The sequence below is a fragment of the Dunckerocampus dactyliophorus genome, chromosome 6 (assembly GCF_027744805.1).
Source record: "Dunckerocampus dactyliophorus isolate RoL2022-P2 chromosome 6, RoL_Ddac_1.1, whole genome shotgun sequence".
Classification (NCBI taxonomy): Eukaryota; Metazoa; Chordata; class Actinopteri; order Syngnathiformes; family Syngnathidae; genus Dunckerocampus; species Dunckerocampus dactyliophorus.
The window spans coordinates 21412150-21424355 of NC_072824.1; the positions used below are offsets into that span (position 1 = coordinate 21412150).

General features: G+C 40.2%; 1 protein-coding gene across 14 annotated transcripts in view; it reads right to left on the reverse strand.

Annotated features, from left to right (window-relative positions):
• Window positions 1-12206, reverse strand: part of camk2d2 (calcium/calmodulin-dependent protein kinase (CaM kinase) II delta 2) — a 48803-nt gene that overhangs the window by 18465 nt on the left and 18132 nt on the right. For all 14 annotated transcript variants that reach the window (XM_054778322.1, XM_054778320.1, XM_054778313.1 and 11 more), the window contains exons 3-9: window positions 6860-6919; window positions 6021-6075; window positions 5326-5391; window positions 4830-4902; window positions 1755-1857; window positions 1578-1661; window positions 1344-1438 (exon numbers count right to left, since the gene is read on the reverse strand). In XM_054778322.1, the coding sequence (XP_054634297.1) occupies window positions 1344-1438; window positions 1578-1661; window positions 1755-1857; window positions 4830-4902; window positions 5326-5391; window positions 6021-6075; window positions 6860-6919 (536 nt within the window). The remainder of the gene's footprint in view (window positions 1-1343; window positions 1439-1577; window positions 1662-1754; window positions 1858-4829; window positions 4903-5325; window positions 5392-6020; window positions 6076-6859; window positions 6920-12206) is intronic.

A 12206-nucleotide genomic window follows, 5' to 3' on the forward strand; every position in this document is an offset into this window, starting at 1 on the left:
CGTACATGTGTGGCACTGTCCAAAGTCTCCTCCATATCTAGTAGGATGGGGTATGCTGGGCTCCCGGAGGGGGTAGTTGGAGGGCAGGGCAACCGCAGGCTTCCAGCGGCAAGTGGCACGTGGTCTGTCGCAGCGACGTGAGGTGCTCCGGCCATCTGACCGTGCCGCTCCCTAACAAGCGTTGTCAGCTCATTCAGTGTCTGCTCATGATGTCTTTCCCGCTGGCCATGGGCTCTGAGGGCCAGAGACATTATCGTCCTCCGCTGGAACCATAAAAATTACACTTGGCTATTCTGTAAGGTTTTGTGGAGCACAGCAAGATTGGATGCCAAGATTCAGAGTGGACAGAGGTAAGTGCAAAGTCTTTAATGAAGTCCTCAAAAGTACAAGAACGAAAAACTACGATGCCCAAAAAACTAACAAAGGAGGCACAGCAAAAAGAGGACAAAAGGAACAGGAGACACTAATGGCCAAACTGGCCTAACAGAACTACTAGACGTGCAGCAGAGTAGGTACTAGCTGGACTGGATGGCACAAGGACAGGCCAAAAGCAAACTAGTAAAAGTGGGCACGTGGCTTGGCTTCTGCAAAACGATGAATAGCCGAGTGCCATCCAGTCCCAACGGGTGGGCCTAAGAGGACGATGCTGAGTAGGAAGAGCTGCGGCACGCCTCGTAGCTCCGCCCCATAAGGGAGTCGCCAGAATCTCGACAAGAAACACAGAGTCAGTAAAAAAAGGGCAAAGAAAAAGCAAGGAGAACAGAAAAACAAAAAATATCAGAGCAACCAAACCAGTGTCACCGACTGCCGTCGAGTCAAGTTGATAAAAATCTGAATTTGAAGGTTGCCTACAGCCACGGCTCTAACTGCCAATGTCATTTATTGTTGTTTTATTTACTTTTGTGGACCATGTACCCAGTAATTATAGCAGACTCTTACACTATTACTATCTCTTAGACTATTTATATTATGTACATTTAAAAAATTTCTTCCTTGGATTGCCACACCCGCCCACTAAGTTTTACGTAAATTAGTTAAAGGATATACCGTATATGTTGGTAAAAATACAACATAGAAACATCCAACCAAAAAATAAACCTCCTGCCTTATGGAGGGGGAAAATAAAAGTCAGGGGATGATCTGGACTCCCTGGCTTCTGCCCCATGAATATTAATCTCATCCTCATCTATTCAATATTTGTTTGGATATCCCTGCAGAGGATCGGTTTCCATTGCTGTAAAGTATTTAAGATTCTGTGTTTGTGTGTATGTGTGGAGGGGGTTGCATACGTGCGTATTCGTGTGTGTGTGCGTGTGTGTATGTGTGCAGATGATTGCACTTACGTCATAGGCCCCGGCCTTGATTTGTTGATAAAGGCGGTGCTGGTCTTCATCCCAGAATGGTGGGTAACCCACCAGCAAAATGTATAAAATCACTCCTAGGATGGTATGACATTTGACGTTCAGCACAGAAAAAACAAATAAATACTATTTTGTAGCTTAATGTCACTGTCCATTATACTGTACATTTTCCAGATGACTTGGACTGAAGCTTCATACAAATAACAACTTATTTACCACAGGCCCACATGTCCACTGGTTTCCCATACGGGTCTTTCCTCAAAACCTCTGGAGACAAGTACCCCGGGGTGCCAGCAAAACCTGGAAGAGTGCAATGAAGCGACGGAAGAAATATGGGATAAACTAGTTAAAGACTGTGACAAAGGCAAGAAAAGGGATTTCAAAAATACTCACCAAACCATGCCTGCTGGTCGCCTTGCACCTCGATAGCCAGCCCAAAATCAGCCAACTTGACAGCAGCTCCCTTCAGCTTACTGGCTAAAAGAAGGTTCTCAGGCTGCAGAGGTGTGGAGTCAAATAGGTTAGAGATAAGAGGTACCACGCCCTTGCAACAAGGGAACAACAGACAGACATAAAAACATGATCAGTTAGACCAACTCCTATTGGGAAGTATTGGGGGTGAAAGAATATAGTGGTCTTAAAGCCGTGCCTTGGGACTCCCTTTCTACAATATAAATGCATACATATTGTTGCGGCCTCGTTTATCTTTGGCCTTCACCTTTGGTGACACGCATGACAGAGAAGCTGAACTCCAAAAAGCGTTTTGTGTGATTGATTGATACCAGGGTGGCCAACTGACGATATGAAAGTATGATGGCAGAATAGAGTATATAATAGCATATAAAAAAGCAGTCAACAAAAATACAGATTCCTAGCCTTTCCCCTCTCCTCCCTCTCCCCTGTGACAAGTGTTTAGACTTCTGTACAGACCCACCAATGACTACGTGGCCATGCCCTCCACACCTATCTGCTACACGTATAGAACACCCATCCAATTTAAGTTACTTTTTTTTCTTTCATTATATTCAATCTGTTTCTGATGTTCATCACCTTTTTTGTTGATTCTCCTGGCTAGGTGAAGTCACATGGTTCTACAGCCTTATGGTGAGACGTGGCATCAATTCTGGGCTAAGGCTCAAGGATTGGTTGACATGGAATGGCACCAACAAGACTGATCCATGTGCTTTGTTATGATGTCGTACGATTTACATAGCCGAGGCAGCTAGCGTTCTACGCTGGACTAAACTTTCCTACCGCTATAGTCACAGATGCAGAAAGGTCTTTGTGAACCTTGGGCCATTTTAGACATCACTGAGCAATGAATTATACATTTTGTAACATTTACAGACTCTCAGCACAGGCAGCCTGTGAGATGTGAGTCGATGGCAGCCATGACTCAATCGGACACAGAAACCAGCTGACAAATGGAATATATCTACATAATAGTTTACATTGTGAGACATAAATCTTCCATTATTGTAAAGCATCTGAAAGCATCGCAAGTGTAAACTAGTGGAGGACGCCAGGCGTTCATTCTGTTTCCTGTCACACATGTTCACAACTGATTGGAACATATTCATGACAGCGTTCTTGCAGCCTCTTTCCTCCGCATACAGTCACCCCGCGGGAGGTTATGAGCACGCAGACAAGCATCGGAATATTCATGACTTGCAAAATCTTTCAAATCACAGCACATTTTTGTACATAATTATGCAAATGCAGGGTCCTGATTTGTGATTGCACTCGTTCCTGTCACTAGACTTACACACCCCGCCTCGACACACAAACGCAAGACATAATAATCCTAATCCTCTGCAACATTATAAGTTTCAGAGAAAAGACCATATATAGTTAGCAGTTGAACGGCTAACTCTATTACTCATAACTTACTCATTACAGTTTCTACTTTAAGAGTGGAGCGCCTCACCACACATTTTTGCCAAAACACACTGGCTAATAGCTGCTCGCAAACTAGTGAGACAATTTAGAAAAAGAAATAAACATGGTAACTTTTGTTTTTAGCAACATGCAACACTGACTTGTGTCATAAACTACTACTTCAATTTGATTCAAGCTACATGAGCGCTAACAAGTGACCGCTAATAGTGGAGCTAAATGACAACAGAGCAGCTACTGCAGTGCATTCTGGGACTTGTAATATCAATGGTGGAGGTTAGATATGCATCACACACGTGTCTGCTTCTCAGGGTTACTTTTTAATGACTACCATCAACAGTGTTCGTATTTCTAGGGTTAAATTAAATGGTCTAATTCAGGGATCTTTACCTTTTACCCTTATTTTACCACCCTAGAGTGTGTGCTTTCTGCGTTAGTGAATAAAATGTCTGTTAGTTGAATGCAAAAATGCTTACAATTTATTGATGCAATAAATCATTGGACAATTTCGCCCAGTATTTCAGAAACGGATGTAGCTACAGGAATTGCTGTTTGTGACGTGTACATGTATACATTCTCCCAGGCAATTCTTACTGTCAAACATTTTTAACATTTCCCGAAATGTTGGCGTTTCAACCGTATTGAAAGGTTGGATTTCTTGATGTAGCGAGCGACACTGTCTGTGAACACGCATCATTTTATATTTACTTTGCTGATCAAGCGCCTAAGTAAGCGTTGACGGTCGGGGCAAAGGCTCTGCTGCACCACCACACTGGAGCTGTGGCATTTGGCATAGAAACCATGGCTTTTGTGCCTTCATTGATATCAGCGTTTGCTGCTAACTTGCAAACTGCTAGCACTCTGTCTGTGTATCCACTCACTAGTAGCCCCGCCTCCACGTACCGGGGGACAAAGAGGCTGAACAGAGGAGGGCTCACGCTCTCTGTTCATTCCACCATAGAACCAACGCGCACAGACACATGCAGAGTGAACCCTCTTGTCATCCAGCCTGTGTGGAACAGAGAAACGACGAAAACAAAACAGGCATACGCGCACATGTCAATTTATCGAGGTGGCAAAATGATCAACTTTGGGTTTTTTTTGTTGTTTTTTTATCGTGACAGGCCTAAATGTTGGGAAGCCGAAAGCATTCGCAGCGATGCTAGAATATACTATATTTTTCTATTTATGTTTGATATTTTATGTGGAATACTTGATGCGGCACAGCCTCGCCCGTACTCTGTCTCCAAGGGTAAGGTGAGTTTGAAGCCCCTGTTCCAAATAGACCGGTGGCTACAAACATATCTTAGTATTATATAGTTCACGTTCAGATAAACATCACTGCAAACTACAACAACATTAATAAACATATTGCTGAAGTTATGTGTAACTTATTATCGCTTTGTAAAAGTTGAATATTTGATAAAGCAGGTCTACAGAAGAGATGGCAATGTCACATTGTAACTACAGTAGTATTTTGTCCTGCCCACCATCTGTCTTTTTGAATATAGCTACCTGCATAATAGAATTTGAGACAGTAACCAAGGATGTAAGGGGTAGGCATATACAGACCTTCAAGTCCCTGTGGACAATCCCATTAACATGGCAGTGATGAACACTCTCCAGGATCTGCTGTATGCAATGGCTGAGGGCAGAAGGAGTAAGCATAGTGAATAAGCGTAGTCATGTGACAAAATGTATGGCAAGGATATGAAGAGGAGAGATCGGAGAGGAAACAGGTTGGTAACAATTCATCCTCGTTCTCGTTGGACATTTATTTGTGATGTTGTAGACAAGCTCAAGCTAACACACGAGAAGACTAATGGTTCCCAGCCTTCCTTCCTCCCTACCCTCTCAGAAGAACTAGCTGGCTCGGCGAGGTAGGCCGTGTTTGATTAATACCGCAAGCATATGTCATTAATCACCTTTATAAATAGCTCTTTGAGATGCCTCCAAGGGAAGGCAGCTGCATCGCACCTCGGCGACGACCATACGTGACACACACAAATACACAAGACCTGCAGTTGTCCTCTCGGATGGCATTAAAGGAGTGTAGCGTGCATATTACCTGGCATCAGCCTCGCTGTAGTACTCGCGGGCCACGATGTCCTCAAAGAGCTCTCCTCCTGTCACACTGATGGACACGACAGGAAAAGTTGTTTAACAACAGCGCCACCATGTGGTGCATTTGTAAAAAAAAAAAAATATAATAATAATAATAATAGCACAGGCAACAAAGCAGGGCTGCATGTTTTGACAAACGTTCACGCTTCCATGCACAGAAGTTAGCTTACACAAACAAACACATACAGTCATGACTGTCAATTGATTGCCCACAAAACTTTATTGAGTGGTAGTGCATGGGCCCAGGAACAACCTATTCAATTTTCCAGCAGATCAAGACAAATATATATATAGGCCACATGATACTGATTTTAAAGAATATCTGACACAATTTGGCTGAGATAGCAAAGGGCAAAGGTTAAAACAGTGCATTTTTTGTACTGGTCACAATGTTTTAATGGCTCTAATTAACACTGATTTTCTATCACTTTTCAGAGCAATGAATGATAAATGAGTCTACAGCAGCAAGGGTCTCAAAACCAACTTGGTGGCTGTTGGGCCGCATCAAGTATACAGTCCGGAATCCCGTTTCAACCAAGTGATTAACTTGCCAACATGTACTTTAAGCAACTACCTTTAAAAGGGTGTCGCAGAAAAAATATCTATGCTTGCATGTGACAAGTGGAGTATGCGACTTACAGATCAAACACCAAATAGTGGAACCCCTCCTCTGATATGCTGTCATGGAGCCGAACTGTAGAGAATGAAGAAATGAAACACAAAAAAGGAAGCATATAAAAAATAAACAGAGAAATCAGCAAGTCGCGCTCGACAGTATATGCCCCTGTCACTTTAAGGTTTTCTGTGCACAGCTAAGTATGCAAATAAGAAAAAATATGTTGAAAAATTGGATAATACTTAATGTTGTTCAAGCTAAATATTTTGATTATATCATAATTAATTATACTAGCAGTCGATCATCAGTACATTGCAGTAGGTGGAGAAACTATCTCATTATATTCTAACAGTAACAGAGTGGTTTGCGTTGTGCTCTGTGAGTGGTTTAATATATGACAATGTTTTATAGATTTTTCATATTTACAACAAATGCGATATTATCAGAGACAAGGGCAGGGATTGGAGTCATATGTACAATTCTCCTCCATGTTATTTATGGTTTACTAATTACCAATTAATCATATAACCTGTAATAATATAAGAATAACATAAGAATACATTAAAACTATCTAATTTGTTGCTCAATGTGGAAGTGGAGGGTCGAAAAGAGGAAAAAAAGAGAAACAAAACAAATATAAGGAAATAGCCGTGTGAGGCCTCTTTCTTTTTGATGACTCAGCTGAGAGATTGCGCACATAAATCATCATTAGGCACCACGTGCACACACGCAATGCACACACTTAGACGCACATTTGTTTTTTTCCTCTCACACGCTTGCTATTCACAATACCCAGAAGTGGGAATCACCAGGGACTACTCTGTGCGTATGTGTGCACCCATTTAGCATACATGCAGCTCACCAATATTGGGGTGCTTCAGTAGACGGCAAATCCTGGCCTCTCTCTCCAGCTTTTGATGATCTACAGGAGAGAGGATAGCGACACAAACAGAGAGAAACACAGAGGTTATTTTTAGAGCGATGATTGGCTTTCTGAATCATCTGATGTGACGAAGCTGCATTGTTGTCAGTGTATGTTTGAGTTTTTGCACCGCTATGTGTGCATGTGTTGGATGAGTGTGTGTCCATGCGCGTATGTGTCAGGCTTGTGCAGCTCTTCTCTTATCAGAGCTGAAATTCTGGACAAAATAATATGACCTGACATGCTCTTGGGCATTGGCCTTTAACAGACAGAGACACAGTGTGCACATCAGCCCTTTACTGTCACAACCCCAAAAATGAACTCCTGGTATGGAATGAGGCACGGATGCTGTAAAGGACAGCCACAGCATTAGGTACACCTTCACAACGCAATTATATCCAATACAAGATTTGTATAAATACATCTGTATTTGCAAAGACAATATATTATTATTGACAACCACAATGTACCCCATGTGTACACTGTATATACCATCCATCCATCCATCCATCCACTGATTTTCTAAACTGCTTGTCCATTAATGTCACAGGTGAGCTGGAGCCTATCCCAACTGACTTTAAGCGAGAGGCGGGGTACACCCTGGACTGGTCACCAGTCAATCACAGGGCACATACAGACAGACAACCATTCACACTCACGTTCACACCAATGGACTATTTAGACTCTCCAATTAAGCTAACACGCATGTTTTTCGAATGTGGAAGGAAGCCCGAGTACCTGGTGGAACACCCACGCAAACATGCAAAGTTGCTACTCTTACGTGCTGCCTGTGTGCCTGTTTTATGTACTGTATAAGTATAAAACCAACCATATAAAAAGCTGTTCAGCAGGGTTCCGATAATGGCAGACAGTGAACAGATATGTACAGTTAGGTGGGTTAAGGACAAAATACAAATCAAAATACAAATCCCATTCCCACAAAACTTTGTACAGTGGTGACACATAGAAGAAGGAAGACGATCTAGATGACGGAACCGATGCAGGAATTGATTTTAACAATTTCAGTCACCATGGCTTCAAAGCATTGCAAAAACTGAAATCTAATCAAGGCTAAATATCTGTACTCAATGTCAAAAATACTTACTTTTGACTAACAACATTTTTTCTTACTATGTTAAACCAATTTGCTTATCTTCAGTAATATGAACCAAATTACTAAAAAAAAATAATCTGTCAACAGAATAATGCTTGGCCAGTCAAATTTTCTTGTTCAGTATATGTCAGGTTTTAGTACATATCACGTATGATAAGCAAAGTGGTCTAACATAGAACGTGCCTGCTAAGAAAATATATCCTAAGTATTTTTGACCTTGATTTCTGTGATTTCCCTTAGATTTCAGCAGTGTGGAGGTGTCCTCCTCCTAGAATCATAATGGACGACCCCAGTTGTTTGTTCATGTTGCCAAGAAATGTAATCAGGAAGTAGCCTGCTAACTAAAAACAGCTGTCCGAATTTAAGGTCAAAAATACATATTTTTCACTAACAAGATACTTCAAATACTTACTTTTGACTAACAATATATATATATATGTGTGTATATATATGTGTGTGTGTATATATATATATATATATATATATATATATATATATATATATATATATATATATATGTATGTATGTATGTATATATATATATATATATATATATATATATATATATATATATATATGTATGTATGTATGTATATATATATATATATATATATATATATATATATATATATACTTATAGGATGATTCTACCTTATACAAATGTGCTTGTCTTAAGCAATATGTACTAAAATCTGTCATCCCTCACCACATCACGGATCGAATTTAGCAGCTTCACTCTATCACAGTTTTTCAAACATACTGTACTGTATATTAATTAATATATCATCCTGTTTCCTGGTTGAATACGGCCTATTATTAGTAAAACAAATATGCATATTTAACCAAATTTTACATAGATTTGCTTAAATTAAGCATTTTCAAGCATAAACATGGCTAAATGAACTAAAATACAAATACAGTGTAAGCCATTAGGAAGGCATTCAAATTGTGAGTGTGGTATTCTTACATTGGTCACTAGCTGTGAGTAATTGTTCGGTGAGACAAGCACCAGATTTGACCACCGGAACGATAGGCTTTTATTGCAGGTTGAAATTATCTCACAATAGGCACAATAATAATACATAATTTAACAATAATTGATTCATTCATTTTCTATCCCACTTGGCCTCACTAGGGTCGCGGGAGTATGCTGGAGCCTATCCCAGCTGACTTTGAGTGAGAGGCGAGGTACACTCTGAACCCTGGAGTCACTTGCTGTGTCCTCCACACAGAACACATTTACTGCGACACATACGAGTATGAGCATTTATGTCTTAAATTGCTTATTTTGTAATATGTATATGGGTACAATAATAATAATATGTAAATGAGTCATACAAATGTAACTGTGACGATATGTCTGTAGAGGCTCTGTTGATGTTAAAAAACATATTTAGAAGATCGTATACAGGTTTTCTATGCTCTAACAAAAATACAAAAATAGCTCCTGTCCTGGGAACACGACACTTGGCACGTTTGTTCAATACAACAACAGCATGCACGGAGTGAGCCCTTTTGTCAGTGGTTGTCTTGGTGGGTGGAGGCGGGGCCAGTAGCATACACACAGAGTACAGAAGAGTGCAACGTAGTAGAAATTATTTAGTAGATTATAGGGTTGTGAACAATAAACCGATGCGACTGGATATCCGGTTTGACAAACGAGAGATACGGTTGTATCTGTAGCAGCCATAGATAAGACACCCATACGTACATATTGTATTTACTTAATTATTATTATATCATCAAGGTCATGGATGAAACCATTAAGCTTTAGTGCTGATCCTGATCAGAAAACCGTACCAGTAAACTTGCCTTATGACACCACCAATAGACTGGGCATATTCTGTGCGCTTGTTTGGTGTTTCACATTCAGCTGTTCAGAAAAAAATGAAATTGCTGCCAAAATTGAAGAAGGCAGGTGCAAACACAACAAATTTCAACCTGCCCAATCAAACTAACCAGTGTTGTGCACGCACAAAGTCATTACCAACAAAACCATTGTGTCCAATGGGTGGATAAACCTGTAATTTATCCACTATCCCACTATGTTAAGGCGTTTGGTGGGGTACCCTGTGGTCGTATATGCAGCTCTGTACTGCTTGTCATTACGTTATGCAGGCATACGTAATGAAGAGGCCAGTCAGTGCAAGCGCCAATGTCTGCTGATTCCCATTAGGAAATAACGATTTGGAGAAAAAGAAGTGTTTGAAATGAGCGATGAAGCGCTGTGTTGAGGCGACCCACTTCAGCTTTGCTTCGGGACACACATAGAGCAAAAGAACGAGAGAGGGAGAAGAGAGGAGGGAAAAAAGAGCAGAGGGTTCTACTTTTCTTTCCAAATAAAATAGGACGACTATTTTTTACTCCCACCCTTTTCTCCTTCCTCTGCTCTTCTTGGTGTTTTTTTTAAATGAGAATGAGTTCATCTTAGAATACCAGGTGACGTCTTGTTGGCATCATTAGTGTTTATGTATGACTTGCATCCAAAAGTGAAGATGCAGCTTATTTACAGTAAGGGTGAAATATATTGGTCACAGAGAAAGACACTGTCACAGCACAAAAGTAAAAACTTCAAGAAGAATAGAGCAGACGAGACACAAGCATAAAACACACATGAAGAGTATGTGGATTTGTGCCAACTGATTTGTTAATCTTACATTCATTATCCTTCCCATCATCTAATTCCTCTAATTAAAGAAGCCATAAATGTTTCACTCAACATGCTGTATGTGCCCTATCGTTATTGGCTTAACATCACCATTTATTTGATTAGAAACGTATCATTTGTACTATTATATATTATATGGTAATTACAGGTATACGTTATAAATTATATATAATATATAATTTATGATATATAATATAATATTATTTCTAATTTATTATATATATATTGCCCTGCGATTGGCTGGCGACTAGTCCAGCTCTTGCGTGAAGCTGGGATAGGCTCCAGCATAAGCCTGCGACCCTAGTGAGGATAAGCGGTGTAGAAAATGGATGGATGAATGGGTTATATATATATTTATTGTAATTATTTATCATATAAGATTATTAAAGGATATATTATAGGCTTCTGCACATGAGAAAGCAGCACTTGTGGAAAGGACAGTTTGATATGATTTAGTCTGGGCTGCAGCGTCAGACCTAAAGACAAATGCGAAGAAGCAGACGGGGAGACCCGGCAGCGACACGGGCAGCTCGGTCATCACATCATTGGATGATGAGTGAAACCCTTTCAGCAAGGACACCTACTGTATCTCTCTATGTCTGCTTTTCTCTTACTTTCTCTCTTACTCTGTAACTGAGTGACACGTCATCCCATCGCTATTCACACTTATTCACATCCTTCTTTGTTAACGGACTACTACAATTTGATATTGCATTGATAACACAGTGATACAAATTACACAAACAGAATTTGAATTGATAAATATTCTGTACCTCACAAAGGTGAGTACAAACCTCACATTGCTGCCATCATATATCTTCTGAAGATATAAGACTATAGAAATTACATTTGGATTTACTTTAGAGTAGTCAGTGTGTAGCTTATATAACAGTATAACAGTATATATAACAGTATAACAGTACAGTAGGGGGTTACGTTCCGGATCACTCGCAAATGGCAAAGAAACTTGAGTAAAAATATCTCTTTTTTTTTTTACACAGGCCCCACCCACAACCCCACCCCACACCTAGTTTATGGTTTGATGGCGTTGATGTTCTCCAATTTCGGATCAACATTTACAATAAAAGTGACTGTCGTAATTACTCAATTAGATTCAGCTCCAGAACCCTCCCCTGCTCTCTTCAATTGCCATTGTTTACTCGGGACACAGTCCAGGTTTACGCTAGATATCAGCTCTTAAATGAAACTCTTATGAGCTATATTTCTTATCATCATTATATTTGTCCAAACAAAAGTACCTTTAGTTGTAGCAGGCATTAAAATGGATCAATAAACTGAAGAAACAAGTGTGGTCTAATCATTTTTTGACTGTAGATAGATATGACCTGAGAATACAATGACCTGGATGAATGGGAATAGTCACAGGCATAATAGCTAGATAGCTAGATCGCTTATATCTAGCTATGTAATCACAGCAGTAATAATGGCGGTGCAGGCAGCGGTGGTGTTCAAGATCCTGCTGCAAATGACGATGATGATGCTGG